A 21,522-nucleotide genomic window follows, 5' to 3' on the forward strand; every position below is an offset into this window, starting at 1 on the left:
CTCCCTGAAAGGAGGCTGGAGCCGGGGGGGGGTTGGGCTCTTTTCCCAGGCAACTCTCAGCAAGACAAGAGGGCAGGGTCTCAAGTTGTGCCAGGGGAGGTTTAGGTTGGAGATTAGAAAGAATTTCTTTACTGAGAGGGTGATCAGACATTGGAATGGGCTGCCCAGGGAAGTAGTGGATTCTCCATGTCTGGAGGTATTTAAAAAGAGACTGGATGTGGCACTCAGTGCCATGGGCTGGGAACCACGGGGGGAGTGGATCAAGGGTTGGACTTGATGATCTCTGAAGTCCCTTCCAACCCAGCCCATTCTATGATTCTATGAACATGAAATCATCTCAGAGCACCCTCTACCCCTCTCCTTGGAGAACTATACTTTTCCCTTCCATTTATTTATTTTTTAATTCTGAAGGGTCACGTGCAAACAGGCAGTATTTCACCAGTTTAGTGAGTGTTGGGGTGTTTTGTTTATTTGCTTTTCTTTTTCACATAGAGGTTATCACTGTTTAATATGATGTACCTCATGAAAGAAACACACACATTAGCCTGACATAGTGAGGAAGAAGAGAAAACTGATTTACCAATCTAAAATCACCTATCTGCACAAAGAGCTAAAAACTCCCACAAGTTGCTTACAGTTAACATTAACATGCTTTATCTCTGCAACAGAACACAGAACAATTCTGAGAGAAACAGGCAGACTGCAGCTGGATTAGACACATCTATCTTTCATAAAAGCAATTAAATCAGCAAAAGGGAGAAGTGCCAGCTCTTTGTCCTTCTCTTCAACATTGAGAAGACACATGGAAATTTGCTTTTAATGAAAACAGATGCCTTTTCACTTTTATTTGAATTTGGCTACAGATTCATCTTAAAATAGGAGAAGAATTCCACTAAATGATATTTGAAATAAAGTTTCAGTGCTGTAAATAACTGATCTTAGTCCTCACCTCCGATTTTACTGGGGTGAAATACATTCCCATAGTATGAAAGCTGTGCTTCAAAGTAATTTTTGCTGCCATCTTAATACTGTAATTGGCATATCAGAAAATTTCTATTAAAAAGAAATGAATCAGTGAAGAATTTCACCACTTCCTTTCACTTACCAGAGATCACTATTCCTACTCAAGAACCTGACAGTAAGGATTTGCTAGTCTTGAACAAGTTTAAGCCATGTTTGCTACAGTCTCCACCTCTTTCATAAATCAAAAAGGTGAAATCTCTACTGAAGTCAAGAGCAGAACTTGCATTGACTTCAGTGAAGCTATAATTTTACCCAGAAATTCTTACTTTTCATGTCAGCTGTTTATTGTTTCAAACGTATTTCTCTGTATCTTATGATAACTGTAGGTCTTGGTTATATTTTGGAAGGTCTCCAGATTCATGAGTATTGATGGTTTTCTGCATCCCCAGCCAGCACACTGGATTAGCTCTATGACATAATAGGTTTGAAGCATTTCTGAGAAACTGTGTGGGGAAGTCACCACACTTTAGAATCATTTTAATGTAACTGCTTTAAGATCTCACAGTATCTGGAGCATTATTGCTTAAGTCAAAAATCATGCATGTCTGACAAACTGCATCCACTCTGTAATTTACAGCTCATACTACATTATTAAAATAACTTTGTATATAATTCACAATAGCAAAAGCACCCTAGTTAGCTCTTAAATTTATTAGAAAATCTTAATGCAGTTTCCTAAAGCTTTTAATGTTGACTTTTCTTCAAGTCCAAAGTAAAAACTGAGCTACTACGATAGGAATTGGGCAAGGCCTTTGTTTTTTAACCATCCTATTAGATGTACCAAGTATTAAGTAATGGCATGGCATACTATACAAAATAGGAAAAGGATATCTCAAACATACTACATGTTGGGAGCAGAGGTTCTGGAATCACAGTATTTCACCAATGCCACAGGAGCAATTTCTTAAAAAAACAAAAAGTAAAGATGAAGGAGGAAATGTCATGCAGTAATGTGAAGTAATGAGTAAACAACGTGAAGTCTACTACATCTGGAGACAAAAATAGCTTAAGATGATGCTGGGAATCAAACAGAAAGGGAGAAAGGGGAAAGGGCAAATTCCTATGTAGAAAGCACAGCAACAATTTCCACAGCCTGCTTTAAAATTAGAACTTAAAAAGCAAACCTTTTTTGGCACCTTTTCTGCAGTTGCTTCTGAAAAAAAAGATCATGGTGGGAAAAGCCAGTTTTAGCAAACCTTTAGATTATCATTATTTATAAAAGCAGTAAAGAAAGATGAGAAAAGATTAGTCCAGAAAAAAGAGGACTTTTCCTCAGATTGCTCCTGTGGATACCTGAAGGCCTTAACCTTTGCAACACCAAAAAAAAAAAGCCCTGGAAGAGTCATGATTATCCTTCCCATAATAATTTCCAATGAACAGCAAAATAAAACTGTTTCTAGCAAGTTTGAGGAAGAACTTCAGAGAACAAAACAAAACAAAAAAATTAAAATGTTGTTTTAGTAGTTTTCAACTCCATACATATTGTTTAAAATGAATACAATTATTTCATATCCAATTTTCAAGTTACTTAAGAAACAAGCTAACCTTAAAAAAAAAATGGACGTAACATGCTTTATCAAGGTAATTCTTCATGTTTACACAGTGATACAACTTTAGAAATTTAGTTCCAGTAGGAAAAGAAGTTGCTTTAGGATCAGAAAAAATATTTAAATATGACAATGAAATAGTACTGTAGATCATTTTTGAAAAGTGTTGATTTAGAGTTAGCAATTCCACGTCTAACATACTGAAATAAAACTTTGTTGTTGTCAAATACCAGACCAAAGAATTGAAAGACAACAGCTTAATCTTTTCAAATGCTTGTGCTCTTCAAATGTAGCAACCAAGGACTTTCCTTAATGAATACTCTTTTTTTTCACTTCAGTCTTAGCATGACTTTTCAGCTACTGCCTTTAATGGAATGAGTATGTGATGAGTTAAAATGCATATACTGTGAATGATCTAAAAAAAAATGAGAGAGATTTTAAATACTATAAGTCAAAGCAATGCAGTTTCTGTAAACAAGTATTTATGTAACCTAACATTTGTACCTAGGACTTTGCAAATTGAGTTTTACATCAGCCTCCCCATGAGCTGTATTAAAAAAAAAAAATCAGTATACAAATAATAGTGGTTTTTTAACTATTACATATAAGTCAGCTGTCTAAATGGATTTAAAACCATATGGATTTAAAAAAAAATATTAAAAAAACCCACTTGTTATAAAAAAAAAAGGTTATTTTTCTTCTCAGCAATTAAGGACTATAGTAAATTAAGTATGGAGTACATTACACCCCTTTTCCATTCTATGACAAATTATATTACATGGGGTCTTGATCAAATGTAAAGAATAAAATCAAATCTTGCTGTGTACTTGGAAAACATATCCTTCAATCAAAATTAACTTAGCCTGAAACAGAAAATCTGTGACAGTCAATTATTTTAATTGAGCTACCTATTAATGAAGAACAAACTAATGCAAACAGGTTTATTACTGAAATTATTTGCAACTTGTTTGGAGAACTCAACCATGTATGGTTTCAGAATTTTCTCAAAACACTAAGAATTTGTGCAGAAGCAAATAAATACATAAACTTGGAAATTTCATTAAGCCACCACAGTGCAAATTTTTCTTTGTCACATTTATCCAGCAAAGTCCTGTCTCAGCACAGTGACGTTGGAACAAACTGATTTGTGTGCTATGCCACACTTGTGTTAATTACACAACAAATCCCATAAACACTAAAATTATAAACATTTATATTTCTCAACTAAATTATGGCTATACCTGTTGTGAAAATGTAATGTGAGATCAGGAGCAATATTACACAAAATCCTGAAAGTCACAGCATAAACCTGAGATTTTGGTAGTTTTATCAAAATGTCCCAAATTACTCTGTATGCATCACTAGTCCTCATGTCTTACTCACCATGTATGTCCCAAACAAAGACGACACCTTTTTGTCCAACAATACATTAACCCAAAAGTGATTAGGTATTATCAAATTAAATATCATAAATAAGAAGTATTTACAGTATTTTCTAGTTATTAGACAACAAAATAACCAATTTTAAATTGTGCAACAAACTTAAAACATCCAACATCAAAAATGTGAAGTATTACTTGAATCTTCACATAGTGATTTTACAAAAAACTATTAAAATATTTTAAAATTTTATCTATTTTAAACAAAGACATTTCAAAAATGTTTAAGACTATTAAGAGTTATCAATTACACAGGCACTTCACATGTAAACAATCTACAGTACAACTGAAAAAAATATTTGGCACCAACCTAGAAGACTCAAAAAACCTCAATAAAATGTGTCCTTTTCCCATTGTATACTGTCTTGTGTAACCACCATACAGTCAGACTAAATACTGGCAGTGTTAGAAATGTGTAAGTTACAACCAGGAGTGCAAAACCCAATGTAAATATTAAGCTTTCTGAGAGAGTAAAAGTGGCTTACAAGTGACCAGTTGCTTGCATTTGCCATCATACCATCGCTACATTTTTGTCTACCTTTAAATCAAATTAATGACTTGAAAGGTTAAAGTAAAGGAGGGTGTGCTTTGTACTTCAAAAGTAATTCAAACATTTTCAATGTAGGAAAAGAAATACAGCATTTCACTAACACTGTGAGATGTTAAATGGCAGCTTTTAACTTAACTGTAAAGAGAAGAGAACCTGATGCTATCATGATGTCTTTGTGCATCCAACTACAAAAGATAAAAAGGAAAATTTATGTTCAGTTAACTGTCAGCTGACTCCAAGGTTTTCATGTACAACTCCTAAGTAAGGCTCTCTACAGCATTTGGACAGATACTAGTTCTTGATGGCTTGGATGTTCCCACGTCGGAAGCTGAACTGCCTCAAAGCAATCCAGATCAACAGATTGAATGGTAAGTTGTCTAGCTTCCAAGAATGGAATATGTCATATGGAGGAAAGCTGAGATACTTTCAACATTGGCAATTCAAGCAGAGCTTGAACTGTGAGGCCAACCTTCACCAGACCCCTTTCCTCCAGAATGTGATGAGGTAAGCAAAGTCTCTCCTGTAAAAAAAAAGAGGTACATGTATCAAGCTTCATGCATTTTTTCCTCAGGGTGAGTAACAAACAAATTGTCTCTGAAGTCAAACATACATCACTGTAAGACACTTGCATATATACTGCCTTTGACCTTAAATTTCACATGTGGTTCTCTACAGTATCATGGTCAGAAACTAACTCTATCTATTCCTTGTCTCTCATAATTTGCCCGAAATTATTTGATCTTTAGTACCATCCCCTCACACACACACACACAGAGGGAAGTAAGGGCAACAGAAGCATGAATGACTGCAACTATGGCCATGCTAAAAAAGACAGATAATCAGTTAGGTCTCATATTTCTGTAACTGAAGAATTTTTCCTAGGTAGACAATGAAATTCATGCCAAAGTGAGTTGCTTAACTCAAGACTTTCAAATATTACAACATCATCCTCTCGTATCTGTTCCTTTGTTTAGATGATAATTTACCTTAGAAGGTCAGTCTTAGAATCATAGAATCATTTTGGTTGTAAAAGACCTTCAAGATCATCAAGTCCAACTGTTAACCTAGCAATGCCAAGCCCACCACTAAACCATATCCCTAAGCACCACATCTATTATTTTCACTATAAGGAATCAATTAGAAACCATTAAGTAGCTCCCTCAAATCCATGCTGCAGGCCAGAAATGGGAATTCTCATATCTTCATGTTCTCTGGTCAATCTTATTATCACTACTGCTCCCTGAATTAAGCTCTAAAAAACCCACAAATGCTTTGCTGGCATTTTCTATTACTGTTAATAAGTCAAAAAAGCAATGAGTATACCTGTGGAACGCCCAGTTTTTTACAAGCATCGAGAAAGTTTTCAACATTTCTTCGGCACTTTGCCATACTGAGTTTAGGCTGTAAAGAGAGGATGGTGAGATCTTCATCATGCATTCATGCCAAATCATGCATTTGTGATGCAAATTCACTAACAGCTGCTAAAACACACAACAAATTCTATGAAAACTGGGTATATATAGGTCTTTAACTAAATAGTTGAGCCTTGTTCAATACTTCAAAAAAAAAAAAATCAAAGTGAGTAATGTAACAAATTAATACAGTAAAACATGATTCATGATGTTTTAGTGTTGAAGCCCAAAAGCTTCTTTTCACATAAGATACAAGAGAGAAGTAAGATAAATGACTTACCACTGCTGGCGATGGTACATGAATGCTGGCAACAGAACGTGGCCTTATGTGATTGGCTAAATGGCAAAGAACTACTCCATCCATCAATGCAGCTCCAATGTCATCTGGCAAAATTACTTTTAACCTTGATTCAAGATTCTAGTAAAAAGTGCATAAGTAAGTTACTTTCAACTTTATTTTTCATTTTAAAGCCAGGGTATTTAAAGTATTCACTTTAAAGGGGACATTTTAATACTAAAGTGTAGTAAATGGAGCCAATTCACACCTGACAGAGTACAAATATCATTTTCTCTTTATCACTGACCTTACATTCCCTTTGCTTGTCATTTGCGCTTGTTTGTTTGATTCTTAATGACACAACTACATGCAATGAGAAAGACCTTCAGCCAAGAAATACCATGATACATAACTCAAAAGCCACACGATAAACTCAATACTCATAATGGGAAAGCACAGAGCTTAAGGACAGAAATGTTAGGTTGAATACTTCATTAGCTGCTGTTTGTGCGTTCAGATCATACATAATTTTACTGGGAGGAGGAGGAAAGAAGAGGGGAATACAACTGCTTTGGGCACGGTTATTTCACTCCTCCAGAGGACAGTTAAATAGCTGACAAAAAGGTTGCCAAGAAACGCCCACACTTTCGTTGCAAAACAGAGAAGGGAGGCACGGAGTATTCTTTCTCACACCAGCAACAAGCCTGCACTGTTCAGGAAGTGAACCAGACAAGATGGAAAAAGCCTTTGTTGAAGTCACAACCCAAACTAATATAGCCTTGGAAAGCAGAGCTGCTATGATTTACAGTTATCTTTAAGCGTTAAATATCTTGAGAACAGAACTACATGGAAAACAACTTGCTGGAAGTCTTAAGTTTAGATCCCATTTAGTATTGTAGCAAGTTTCTACAATGAAAAAGCATCTGGCTATGGGAGCACTGTGACCACCTTTCTTCAAATCTCAGGTTTCCCAAGGAAAACCTAAAGCATCAGAAACCCAAATGAAAATTTCATTTTTCATGTAACTTAATTTTTCAGCTAAAAAAGCATTTGGGTTGCTGGTTGGTATTTTGGCTGAACCAAAAATAGCACTAGTGTAGCCTCTTACATGAAATTCCTAAGGAAGGAATATCACTACAGAGATGCTATTGTACCACAATAATGATGTGTAGACTTTAATTTTAAAGGTTTAAGTTGTGGAACAGAGCAAACTAAATGCACTGCACCCATATGATACAGAACGTTACATACATTGCGAAGTTGTCTGATTTGTTCCCTTTCTTCTCTTAGATGCTCCATTTTCCTCCTCATTGTAAATCCAGGATCCACAGAATCATAGTCCTGGCGAGATGCACGGCTGAAAGCTATTAAACATTAGTGAAGCTGGTTTCCAGAATTCAGATTTTACAAATGCAATTACTAAAAATCTACAGATTTGCCTCTAATGACAATGCAATTACTAAACATCTCCAGAAGCCTCTAATGATAACAGCCAGGTATATCCTCTCTGTACATCCAGCCAGGTATGTACATGGAACAAACCTAACTGGCACTGAAGTCTCATGCAAGTGCTGACAAAACTCAAATGAGTTCAGGGCCTTGAAGAAGTCACTTGTCATGGTCTCAGCCAGACACACTCTACTACTGAGGACTCAAAGGTAGTATTAAGGAGGTCAACCTGTGCTGCCATAAAGACTGAATGAAATAAAGCTGGAAAACTGTGATAATTCTTTCTTAATTAGTTTGCTCAAAAGTTATGGCACAGTCTTGGAAGACTGAGGGTGCAACAAAGCACTGAGCTAGAAAACTCCTGGCAAAGCTCTGCTCAAAGGATCCTTTCATAGGACAAGTTACAAAAAAAACTCCTGAAACCCTCCTGCCTCAGTTGTCAAGTCTCAAGAATAATTTCATGCTGCTTCCCTGTTCTTTGACAGTGACAAAGTATGCACAAAATAAATCAGTGCAGGAAAAAGTTGAAAATGTTAATGTAAAAAAAAACAATTACTGTGCAACTTGGAGAAAGATCAATTATTTTTTTGCCAAAGCAACTCTGTATGCCTTTCCCAGTACTATGCTTGTGACAAGTGCACTGAGTGGCTTGCTGTACAGTGGCAACTGTTTATATTCATTCCAATCCATGCATCTGCTGCCCTTACCATCTACTCCAGTCTGAGAAATAAACACCTCTTCTGTCATACTATATTAGAGAACAGCAGCTTACCTGACCTTGGCTTGAGACCAAATGGACCATGAGTGTTACTATCTGTCCTTTCATAGTCCTGTTAAAAGAGATAAAGTGAGTTTTCTTCCATTCATTAAAAGAATTATATTTTGTTCCCATCAAGATAGTGTTTAAATCATTCTTCACTAAGAAAAGTGAGCCCTGCTTAATGTGAAACACTCTTGACAGTATCAAATACATGGAATGAAAGTAACCTCACTACATAGAGATATAATTATCTTACTGAGGAAGAAAAGCAACACCATATTAACTAAAAATCTATTATAAACCATTTCAAACTACTGCAATTCTGTGATCAGAATTCTAAGACAACTGTAAGCAAATGTAAATATACTCCCAATGCTTATCACCAAATTTTTCTTAAGAAATGTTTACTTTCAGTTATGAAGATCAGGCTTTTTTCTCATTTCACCATCTAAAAAGAGGTGCACTTAGAAATTTGGCATGAGATATCCTTATTTCAACTCATTTCACTGTATCTGGGAGATGTTCTCATTCTGCTCCCACAGGTTCCCTATTGACATAAGGTAGAAATGTTAATAATTTTGGTATGCTTTATTCAGAGCTCAGCAGTTTAGTGCAGCCACAGTGAGATTACATGGACATTCCTTAAAATAAAGCTACCAGTGAAGGAAACCTCAAGGCTGCACCACAAAGGTGACAGTCACAACTATAAAGGATGAAACTCTCTTTATGTGATATATAAAATATAATGCCACAAGTTTTAGTTAAAATCCTCTGGATGTCAGGTGCACAGGGGACATATACAAAATAAGGCAAATTCAATTTTTGTCTAATTAGCTATCCTCATTAGGAAATATAATAAAGGCAAAGCAATGCACCTTTCTACACACCAGTCAAAAAGAAGAAACCTAGGAGAGATCAGATAGTTGCAAAAGTAAAGCAAATTGTAATATGTTTCTCTAGTTTCTGTCTCTTTTTGAGTTCTTATTATGCTGAAATATTTTGAATTGAAGTTTCAGGGGAAACTAACAGCTCCATGTGGAAACCTGGTGACAAGTAATGCAGACAAAGAAATGTTTGTTGATTGAAAAAGAAAACCACAAACTTGTACCTCAGATGATACAGGAGACTGTGGGGACACATTAGTATTATCACTGTCTTGCTAAAAAGAAACCAAAGATACGAAATTATAAAAATGAAAATTATGATTTAACAAGAAACATGAAACTATGAAATACACAATACATGAGATGCAACATTTGTCAACAAGCTGGAAGGAACCAGATTTAAAAACATCAAAGTTTGTTCACTGCTTATGATGAGTGTTACTTTTATGTTACCTCTGTGTCATACTTGGATTAACTTTCCTATCACTGAGGCAAGCAGATGTCCTACTTTCCCTACTACACAATTTGATGGCTTTTTTTTTTAAATTAAGGACTTTAATAGTTATGTCTGCTATGGCTTTGGAATGTAAAGATTGCACAGACTCTCCAACATTCTCCTGTTCTTAAATGTTCATAGAAGACCAATTAATAAAGCATTTTCTAAATTATTTTACACAATTACTGTTTCTCACCTCATCATTTTCATTTCCACTTGAGCTCTTTCTGGAAGACTTATACTGCAAAATACACACAATTATTACTTTAAAATAGAAGTATGTCTTTCATTTGAGTTAAATGGCCAGATATCAGTCAGATGTCACTTATTACTGGTGAAGCTGCTAAGAAAAAAACGTTACAGAATCAAAGGAGCACAAAAGAACACAGAAAAGGAACTTCTAGTTCCTAGGGTAGTCGAGATCTTAATTATATTGACTGAGAAGATAAGAGCATTTTAAAACTAAATACTTTTATAACATGGACTCTGACTGCATAGGATTGTTGATCGAACTGGAAGTATCTTAACAACTGCTATTCTGAAGAACTGGTAGAAAAAATTATGCACCTTGTAAAAGTTACTTTTACAGTATCTTTTGTCATGTAACACTAAGATTCCTTCCACTTTGAGAGATTGAGACTACACATTGTGAAAAAAATATTAAATACAAAAAAATAAAATCAGCATTTCAACTTCAAAGTGTGATCACATCCTTTTATCTAAGACCAGAAATTTTCCATAGGTCTTTCTGATTTGTTTTGCACTTAATTCATCACTGTCCCACTTCCCAATTATCCTGAAAGTGTAGGAAATGAAGGAGGGATTGAAGGAAGAAATTTACAGAAGTGGTATTTAAGAAAGAAAGTGTATTTCATTATCTGCAGAGCAAGTATACACAAAAATATAATAAAAAAAACAGTTAGAAATAAAAAGATCCACTACTGGAAAACTCAGGTAAGTGTGCTGGGTGTATGTGGCCAGCCTACCCATCTTTATGATATGAGACTAAATTGAGAAAAGAACTTTGGATCTGGAAGGATGGCTCTCCCTCAAATATCTGACTTTCAATAGTACATATTCTAGTTAGAAAAAATTCTTAAAAAGGAAGAAAAGTGACTTGCAACTATGTTCTTTAACAATAATCATACACAAACTTGCACAGCCCTGTTACAGAAAGCTCTATTTAGTACTTATGCCTAGAAGATGCTCATCTTCTTCACAGTTCTAACTCAGCACTGTTGGATTCTAAAACTGAGCAACTTTACAGAGCTGAATTTTCAGCAGCTTTTGAACTACATGCTGAACAATGCTGACAACAATGAGGAAGAGCAACTCTCTTGAAAACTGAAATCTAGGACAAACATAGCCTTAGTGACCTATACTACTCCTGTTTGTTTTCCATGCAAATTAAACATGTTTTTTGAAGTGAGTGAATAAAGTTGGTTTGTTGAATTCTTCTGTTGTTTTGTGTTTTTTGGTGGGTTTGCTTTGTTTTGAGAGGGCTTGGAGAGATATGTGTAGATTTTTTTGTTAGTCTGCTTTAAGGATGCACAGAGTACAGGAAGTTCTGGGGTCAGATAGAGATATAGTAATGACTGGATAATTTTCTTCTTGGGTTTATTTCCTGTATGTTTGCAGCACAAATGACAACATTACTTTGGCAGCTTTGGTAAAGCCTCATTTTCTGTTCCCTACAGACCTCCACTGCTGACTTCTGTTTATACAGCCCTCTGGCCAGCTCATGTTTTCCACCATAATTAACAATATCAATGCTAGACATAGTAATTCTTTTCCATTGTGGATATGCTAACAAGAATTTCAGCTTGGATGTAGCTATGACCCAGAAGAACTACAAACTTTCTCATAGGGGTGGGAAAAAAGCATTTTAGTTGAGAAAATTATCTCATAGATGGTAAAATTATCTTTACATATTTAATGCAACAAAATTTCAGGCTCTAACAAGACTTCAGTGCAGTGCCACAAGAAAAGAAGTTCCAGTTGTCAGGGACATTCTCCTGCTCTTTAGCTGCACAGTATAATTGTACAATAAAAATAATAAATACATTTAAAGATATCCCTTTGAAGTTATGAGGAATCACTAAGGCAGGTCTTTTGTATTGATAGCACAGCTGTTTAATGTGCCAAAAAAAAGAATTCTGGTTTATTTAGAAGTTTTTCCCTATTCTCTCGAAGATCACAGATCCTTCTCGAAGAATGCATCTGAGCTTATGGCATGCTCTGTTTATCTGAGAATTCAATTTCTTTTAAGTTCACCAGCATTTCATAAAGACGGTTGATGGCAAAAGATCCAAGAAACTAACTTCTTAAGTGACAAATTCAACTTTAACCCAACCTAGTAATGGTTATAATTCTCTTTCTTGACCTTACGGCCCCCAAAATTTTATCTACTGCTGCTCTAACTTTGTATCTGCTTTGCACTAAGCATACACTGACATCTGGTGACCATTACAAACTAATGCAGTGAGACCTAAAACTCATAAATCATTCTTATTACCATGGTACATAAAAAGGTAATGCATGTTTTCCTTGCACTAAATTAAAATTTCCCTTAAAATGGAACCAGTGGTTGAAGATTAGTTTCTTGCTTAACCAGAAGACTCCTGGAAATTACTTTGTTTTATTTAAAGTATAAACAATGTCTTTGATAGATTTTTTTTTTCCTCCTGATTTTCCTGCACACTCCATTACCCTAAATACATACATTAATACTCAAAAGAGCCAAATAAAAACTACAGGTTACATGCAAAATTAAAAGATAATACTGTTTCAGGGGTGCTTAGTTACATAGTTTCTCTACTCTCATTTTAAAAATTGTCACCCACCCACAACCCCACTATTACCTTGAAATACTCTTTTCTAATTTGTTTACTTCTCCTTCTTTCTTCATTCTGCCAAATCACTGGCTGTATTTCTGGCCAGTACTGCTCATCCACAGAATCCCTGTGGTTTCCCAGGGGCTGTAAGTTTTAGAAATATTCTTAAGTAAAAGGTAAGTATTCCTCATGTGCATTAACACAAATTACTATGAACTACAGTTACAAATTGTTTGCCTCTCTTAATCTAGCTTTATGGCATGAAAGTGTTACCAGTCCTAATGGTGATTCTGCTCCAAATAACTTATTTCCTTTCCAAGCTTAAAACATATTTCATAGAAGAAAAAGAATTTATGAAATAACTCTTAAGAAAACAACACCCTTTTCTTCATTGAGCCTAATTTTTGCAGGTATGTTAGGAAGCCACCTGAGGCTGCCATAAATAATTTCAAAATACAGTTAGAAGTGTGGTAAGACAACAGCATATCTAATTCCTCAATCTGGATACTCATTACACAGGAAAAGAAATGCCCACAACATAACAATTTAAGTGTTTGTCTGCTGTTTTTACCTAAGTGATTATACACATCCTGTAAAATACATCTCTCTTTTGAAGTTTTGTATTTTGCAGTGTATTTTGAAGAGACTAATCAGACTATTTAATCTTAAAATAACAATGAATATGTATGAATGCATCTATTTTGGAAAACTGAAAGCAGACAATGTCATATCATAATAAGACTACAACTCCATTTCCAACTATTTCTTCACACTAGAATATAAAGTAATTTAAAGCAAGTGTAAATGCCTGACAGATTAAAATGTAAAATAATAAAAAAGTACTCTCTACAGTTTCACTGCAATTTTATTACATTATGCAAGCTTCTCAGTAAGGTTTGGGGAATACATGGCCCACATAGTTAAAACCTCTAGGTAAAAAAAAAAAAATTATGGTGAGGTAATGAATTTATACGTAAAAAAAATAATAAAACTGTGTAAGTAAAACTTATGTCCCAATACCTTCCTTTAAAGATCTTAAAGTAAATATCATATCCTCTTAAAAGAAAAGGCCTCCATTATATACAACTCAAATTATCTTGAAGGACAAATTCTTTAAAGGTTTTAGATTTTCCATTGCAATTACATAGATGACATGTATGTGTATAAGTAACCATATGAATGTACATAAGCTTTCTGCCAGAAATAAAAAACAAACAAAAAAACCAACCCAAGCCTTTAAGTTATTAAAATATAAACCCACCACATTTAGATTTTGATATTCACCTGCCAGCTGTACGGGGACACTGGGGAATTCACTTCATCTGTTAAGACGCTGAAAATTAAGATAAAGGCATTACAAAATTTAATGATTTTTTTGTGTAATTTAAAACTAATTTACTTTGAAATACCAAAGAACTGAACACTATTAAAAATCTGGTTATCTACAGCACTTCAGTATTTTGGGCTACTTGTATAAGGATGTCACCATGTGGCTAAAAAGTATGGCAATTTTTCCTAGAATCTCAGATCATACTTCATTATCCTTTATCGTTTGCTGACAGATCTTCCACACTGCAGTACTTTATTAAGAAAGTTTTTTCTTAAACATGTTTCTCTTTAGAGATTACTAATGCACCACCATTGTTTTGTTTCTCAAAGCAACCAACAGAAGAGAACAGATTATTTGTGTACCTTCTGTTCCATCTTGACCCAAGAACGTTACAACAGAAGATGGCAGTAGCGACACAAAATAAATACAAAAATTAAATGTATAAAATACTGAAAGATGAGATACATTCAAGTATATCAATACCATTTTTCAGATTCCATTGGTTGTTTTGGCCTGTTCCTTGTGCTTACAGAAACTGAATGGTTAAGAAGCCTGGAAAGAAAGAACATACATATACGTTCAGCAGCTTAATAGTTAAACCTTTTTCAAAGAATCTAGATTGGTCTCACTGTGTAACTCTTCCTGTAAATCAAAATATTAAGGTGACATTTTCAATAAAATTGAATGTGCATGAACACTTACGAAATCCAAGCCCAATCCTGCTTCCATTCATATCAACAATGTTATTTCCAGCTCTTGAAACATTTCATGGTCTGAACTTTAAGTAAAATCTAATAATTCGAACCAAAATTAAGTTGCTTCTTATTTTTCTCCCTAAATACATACTAATTCAACTGATCTCACAGTGTGAAGTTATGCTGTCCCCAACAAAAAAGTTCCACTAAATGCACTGTCCACTTAATAAGAAGAAATACAGTAAATCTAAAGCAGACAAGAAACGATACACAGATTGAGCACAAGTCAGTCAGTACAAGCAGGTCAGACAGCTAAGTAAGAAACACTGCAAGTGCAAAGGAAAAGGGGATGTGGAAAATGGAGAAGCAGGCTAATAACTGAAAGTCTAACATAGAAATGAAACAGTAGAAATTTCATTTTTATAAAGAGTGAACACTCAAAAAATTTAATTTTTCATTAAAGAAAATGTGAAGAAAATTTACTGAATTGCAGACTAAGGAATTCATGGCAAAATGATACGTTCAGCAGGAAGAGAAAACAAGTATCACTGTAGCAGTGTTAAGAACTGTCCTCCAGGAAATACAGTGCAAAATTGAGTATGCAAAATGAAAGTCCTAATAGCTCAGTAACTGTTTCCATTTATACAGCTCCTTAAATCAAAATGGTTTTTTTTAATTAGACAGACCAGTTATCAGGTCAGTGACTTACTGATGGTCATACTGAATCACTAAATAAGAACTTCCTTAGGCAGCTGGAATGAATCTCCTACTTATGGTTCCTAGTAACCAGACAAATTCTGTTGTTATACAGGTAGCATATGAACTATTACTTCAAAATGTTTTTAAAACTCATAAAAACTTTGAAATATAAATTACTCAATGCATATACACAATGATGTATTTATAGATATTAAATTAAAAAAAAATTGTGACTAATTTTTCTAGTTTTGTATGATAAAAGCATAACATTTACTCCAAAATGCTACCTAGTTGGAGAAGAAAGTGATGGCAAGACCGACCATGATATTGGATATTATTTCTAAAGTTCAAGAATTTAAAGAGTGAAATCTCTTCTGAGCCACCTTCATAGTCTGAGCAAACATCACAACTGAAGGACAGAAATTAGGGGAATGGTGTTAATGCTATTCTAAGGTTGGCACTACCTAGGTTCTGTAAGTGTATAAAGACACTAGAAATCTTTTACAGTGAAACAAAATGGCAGATTCTAAACTCATTCCGGAGCTGGGTTCCTATATGGCTCTGCTTTGTTATTGTAAGCTATGTTTTTAGGGATTTACAGAGTTTTAGCAAATTACTGCTGTCAGGTAAGAAACCCTGTTTTGATACAAACTGAAACAGGCTCATTTGGTACTAATGAAGATTTAATCAGTCAAGACATCCTACTTTCTTTTGAAACAGACCAGCGGTATCCAGAGTAAGTCACAAAGTAACAACGTCTGAAACATTACACATCCAATTCCAGATTTCTTGTTAACTGTGAGGCTCCTCTATGTGCAAATGCTTACCTCATGACTGTGAAATGCAAAACAATTATCACTGCTTAAGCTGATTTGGAAATTATCACTTTAAAACATAGATATCGTAAAAAAAAACCCCAACCAAACAAAAAACCTTTTGCCTGAGGTTCTGTACTTCAGGTACTACATATTAAAAAGTAAAATACTGAAGAAAAAGCATACCAAGGGAAATTATGCTTCTACGTTTGGCCAAATTCAAATGGCATCTCTTAAAGAGATGCCTAAATTCCTCATCATAAAGAACAATAAACGCATTTCAATCTATTTTTTTATCTAACCAAATATCTTAGGCTAACTGAGCCATTCCCTTTATTCTGTATTTGTTCCAAGAAATGGCCAAAACTGTTTCTTTTGTCCACATGTTAACTTTGGAAATCTGAAGTTCTACAAACACTTTATACCTTGATGCACGTCCTGCCGCCCTTGTCCTCTGGAAGAGTTTTTCACTGAATGAAGTTCTATAGTTTAATGGCCTTCGTCTGTATTCATATTTCATGTACACCAAAGCCAAAGATGGAAGAAGAAAGCAGAACAGATTGATGGGAGAGTACAGGGAAGTTATTAGCATAGCAAGCAAAAGGAAAAGAAACAACATAATATTTACAAAAAACACACTGAACAAACAGAAACAGAATTAGTAAGAAATTATTTTGTGATGCTCACTTTTTTGAGGATTCTTTTTCCTCATACTGAACATATTTTCCAAAAATAAACACAGAAAGTTCTTCACCAAACTTCCATGTATTTTTCTTATTGCTGCTTATGGCAAGAAATTGTAAATTCATAAAAATACAAACTGGGCTAAATGTTGTATGATTTTGCCCCATGTACATAAAAAGTCTAAGATATAAATGCTAAACTAAGAAGTAAAAGTTAACTACTAGTAAGACTGTGTATGTCTTAAAAAATCAAGAGCTAAGCAGAACCATTAGGCAAGATCCCTGCCTTAAGATAAAACAACAAATGATTATTGAAATTCAAGTTGCAGTACTTCAGAAGAGGACTGGCTTGGTATTTCAATTGATTTGATAATCAGGTAGTATTAAACTAATCAAACAAGACCCAGGAGCAATATATATGATTTTAAAACCTAGAAAAACCACACTCTCCCTTTATTAATAAATCAATAAAATCTATTTGCAATGCAGTAATAAGAATGTATTAGGATTAGGTATCATTCTTATTTTTCCCCTCCCAATGTGAATAACCAATTCTTAAATAAATTGCATAGAATTGTATATAAAACCTATTTTATCTTTTCCCCTGCACACACACACATATTACTGATACTGTATTTCAAAATGTTGGTGAATTTTTAAAGCTTTGCAATCCATAGTGCAAAGCACATCAGTTTCATTAAGGGCTTCATGTGTATTTCAACTGTCTTAAAAGAAACACAGTACAGAATCCCATTATTACACAGACATTGAGAAGTAACAGAAATAGTATTTAAGTTAAATAGTATTGTAGTTAAATCCATTATTTTTAAATAATGAACAACAGTAATAACAACTATTATTAATTAAGTACCTCACTGGCTATCTGCCTGCTTGGCAAAGAAACCAGATAGATGGTTCCTACCCGAGCCTGTCCACATCCTGTCCAGGTATTCCTTCCTGCTCCTGTTTACACAGTTGTTAATTTGTTCTATTATATTCCTTTAATCTGCCTCTTTTTCTACAGCTCCTACTCAGGAATCATTCTGTTGTGATGCCCAACATGAAGTGGAGAAAGTCAGGCAGTTAATCAGGATGAACCTGCACTGCTTAAATTATTTATTATAGATTTGACAGAATAATATTTTAGTAAATTTTTGATTTTGTCTACAGGACATCCAACATCAAACTGAATGGAGAAAATACCAGCTAATTCACCTATATTTGAATTAAAAAAAATGAGTCACAAAAACTGTATGCAATTACATAGCTCATACAAACTAAGACAAAGACATTTTAACATGTTAAAAATAATCCACTTAGATCAGCATTTACCATTCCTAGTGTTGTATATTGCTTTGAAATAAAAAGTATAAAAATATTAATATGCATCAAGGCAGGCAATCAAGAGGCTTTCACATTCATCTCATCCTCTCCATAGGAGGGCTATCACTACTCTATACAACAATTTCATGTAAAGAAGCACAGACAGGTACCTTGGAAGATGCTGTCACTTTAACTGTTTAACAGCTGGACAAAACTGTTTTCAAAATGATAAGGTGTCAACAGCTTTTGGGTATAAGGCAGTTTAAAGAATAAATTAATTGTAACACAAGTTATATTAATGAGTATTGTAATACCTGTGTTTTTGTTCTTGCTGCAGCAACTGAGCTGCTATTTTTCTCAAGTCAGTCACTTCTTTGAGCTCCTCCTCATCTTCAGCCAGCAGCTGTTCTTCCTGAAGTCTAAACAAAAACACATTAGTGACTTGCCTGACTTCAGTAAAGGAAGATACAGAAATGGCTACATTATTATTGGCCAGTAACTAAGCAGCACTTCTTATAAGCTTATTTCTTTTCCAAGAAACAGTAGTCTATGTGTTCCATATGGGATTTCTTTCCTTCATATACAAGGTGCTTAAAACCACCCTCATATGCCACTGTCCATAAACTTTCCCAGAAAAGATCAGTATTTACCTTTTTTGATCTCCCCAGTCCTCATTCTGTTCTATTTTCTGAGGTTTCTCAGGATGTTTTCCTCGTTCCTTATACAGAAAGAAAAATAAACTTAAGCTTGAATTAAAAAAACCCAACAATACTGATGAGCAGCTTTTCTTTGGCCATGCCATGCTACCTTGATATAAGACAGCAGTGGTCCAGTCTGTGTATCTCCTTGCTCAGGAACAGCTCCCTCTTCTGCATTTGGATCAATGTAGTCATATACCTCCTGGTCTAGTGAGGATTGATGAAGAATTGGTGAAGATTCTAATAAACAGTTCTCTCAACCATATGTTATTCCTGAGAGAATACTTGTGAAAAATATCAGATAAAGATAATAAAGTGAAATCATGTCTCCCTTAGATGGAAATAATATTTTTTCTTTCTTTCTGGCCTTTTTTATTTGTGATTATTACCTTGTTTTCTGAAATGATGACAGTACAATGCCAACATGTGATCCCATAATTTTGTGAATTTTCTATTAGTTTACCTAAAGTAATCCTGTTACCTAAAGTGACAGATGTACACAGGTATTACCTTTTTGTGGGTCAAGTTTACTTCCCATTACATGATTATCATTCCTTAATGTCTGTTCCTTTGTTGATTCTGACACCTGGGAGTGAAGGCTGATTGTATCATCATCAGATGGCTGCAAAGACAATCACATTTAGTACAGAATTTATATAAAAATTACATTACTATGATTTGCTAAGCAATCACAAATCATGGTGCAGCTAACTTACCCTACCATGAGGGATGGCTACCAGGGCAGAAAAAAAATACCAAGACATGTGGGTGAGTTTTAATTTGATGGGGTGAGAAGGTAGTTTAAGAGAATCACAGTTTAGGAAGTGGCAGACAATTGTTCAGTATATAATACTGTATTATGTTCAGAGTCCAGCTCCAGTCAGTGAACTAAGGAAATTACACTTAGAAAGCCTCCAACTACTTCACCCCTTTCTAGACCATTGTGAAAAAATTACAACCTTACTTCTAATCATTTGGAATTTTCTTTCAAAAATCTCAACTAACAATACTTTTTGTTCTACAGGTTTCCTTTGAATTTCTACAGGCTTCACTTTGAATTTGTACTAATTGGCCTTCTAAGTTTCAGAAATTCATTGTTCTGCACTATTCAGCTTTGTCATCACTGATACAAATTACAGCTCTTTAACATAGATTGCTACAAATATACAGATAACTTGTGGGAATTTTTGTTCATTGCTTTAAATCTAGAGTAAAACAGTTACAGACTGTGACACCTAGCAAACCACCTAGAAGTCTATTAAAATTTAAACAATAGGGATTACTAACTTATTCAACACTCACATTTAGTTCAAATAAATTTTCATTTTTAAAGTACATTAATTTCATTAATATCAGAAGAAAGTTTGAAATAAACATTGTCCTTTGTGTAGAAAATTACCATGGACTTCATCCATAAAAAGGTGAAAAAAATTCTTTAGGTCAGAATTCAGTTTTAAAATGTATGAAATTTGGACTGGAATGAATCTTAGCCAGAGAAGATTCAAATCAATATGTAAGATATTTGTCTCTAAAGTTCTAAAAAACAGGAATTACACTAATTCAGGAGTGAAGAATACTCACTTCTGTTGTGGATAACCTCTTATCTCCATTATCACTTCCAATGCCAGAATCTGGCCCATGATTTTTACTGGGATAGAAGTCTTCAATGCTACATTAAGAAAAACAACACACAAAAAGCCACACAGGAATTAAACAAACAGTAGTTTCACTTTTCTAAAAGAAAATCACAGAATCACAGAAAGTCAGGGGTTGGAAGGGACCTGCAAAGATTATTCAGTCCAACTTCCCTGCCAGACCAGGACCAAAACTAGGGCAGGTCACTCAGAAATGCATCCAGAGGGGTCTTTCCAGAGAAGACTCCACAACCTCTTTGGGGAGCCTGTTTCAGGGCTCTGTAACCCTTACAGTAAAGAAATTCTTCCTCATTTGAGGTGGAACTTCCAGTGCTTTATGTTGAATCTATTGCCTCTTGTCCTATTACAGAGCACAACTGAGAAATTGAATTTTTTCCTTCTTGACAGCCAGCCCTCATAAACTTATACACATTAATTACATCACCTTTCAGTCTTCTCTCCAGACTAAAAGCTCCAGATCTCTCAGCCTTTCTTCATAAGGAAGGTGTTCCAGTCCCTAAATCATTCTCGTAGGGCTTTGTTACTCTTTCAAGCAAATCCCCATCCCTCTTGAAAAAAAATCCTTTATACATCTATTCCCCATATTCATCCACAGTTGATAAAAAAGAAATTCTTTATCTCCTACAAGTGTTGTTCAAGAAAAATAATCAAAGTTAAAGTGAAAATTATCAGTTATGGAACTCTCCCTTCATTATGTAATTTTAGGATTTTTTTTTTTTTTTTTTTTAAAGATTACTTTTTAGTATTTCACTGTTGTTTAAGTTAGTTTCCCTTAATATGTATGTGGGAGGGAGACTTTCTATTCAGCAGAATAACTATATCAGGACATCTATGGGAACTTTTCACCTATTGTTTTGATGTATCTGTTTAAGTAATAAATAGCCACGTTTTCCAATAAATAAATTTAAAATATGTCTTTGTTCTGATTTCCAAAACTTTAGTGAGTACAATGA

At 34.5% G+C, this 21,522-nt stretch overlaps 1 protein-coding gene across 1 annotated transcript in view; it reads right to left on the reverse strand.

The window, feature by feature from the left end:
- Positions 1-3,509: 3,509 nt before the first annotated feature.
- LRCH2 (leucine rich repeats and calponin homology domain containing 2) overlaps positions 3,510-21,522 on the reverse strand; it is a 35,633-nt gene continuing 17,620 nt past the window's right edge. The window contains exons 7-21 of the mRNA XM_030449248.1: positions 20,496-20,583; positions 19,425-19,536; positions 19,024-19,121; positions 18,867-18,934; positions 18,531-18,635; positions 14,485-14,553; positions 13,956-14,004; positions 12,699-12,815; positions 10,034-10,078; positions 9,566-9,616; positions 8,470-8,527; positions 7,500-7,612; positions 6,252-6,389; positions 5,883-5,960; positions 3,510-5,079 (exon numbers count right to left, since the gene is read on the reverse strand). Coding sequence (XP_030305108.1) covers positions 4,960-5,079; positions 5,883-5,960; positions 6,252-6,389; positions 7,500-7,612; positions 8,470-8,527; positions 9,566-9,616; positions 10,034-10,078; positions 12,699-12,815; positions 13,956-14,004; positions 14,485-14,553; positions 18,531-18,635; positions 18,867-18,934; positions 19,024-19,121; positions 19,425-19,536; positions 20,496-20,583 — 1,309 coding nt within the window. The 3' untranslated portion in view covers positions 3,510-4,959. The remainder of the gene's footprint in view (positions 5,080-5,882; positions 5,961-6,251; positions 6,390-7,499; positions 7,613-8,469; positions 8,528-9,565; positions 9,617-10,033; positions 10,079-12,698; positions 12,816-13,955; positions 14,005-14,484; positions 14,554-18,530; positions 18,636-18,866; positions 18,935-19,023; positions 19,122-19,424; positions 19,537-20,495; positions 20,584-21,522) is intronic.

The sequence above is a fragment of the Calypte anna genome, chromosome 4, assembly GCF_003957555.1.
Source record: "Calypte anna isolate BGI_N300 chromosome 4, bCalAnn1_v1.p, whole genome shotgun sequence".
In the NCBI taxonomy this organism is placed as follows: domain Eukaryota; kingdom Metazoa; phylum Chordata; class Aves; order Apodiformes; family Trochilidae; genus Calypte; species Calypte anna.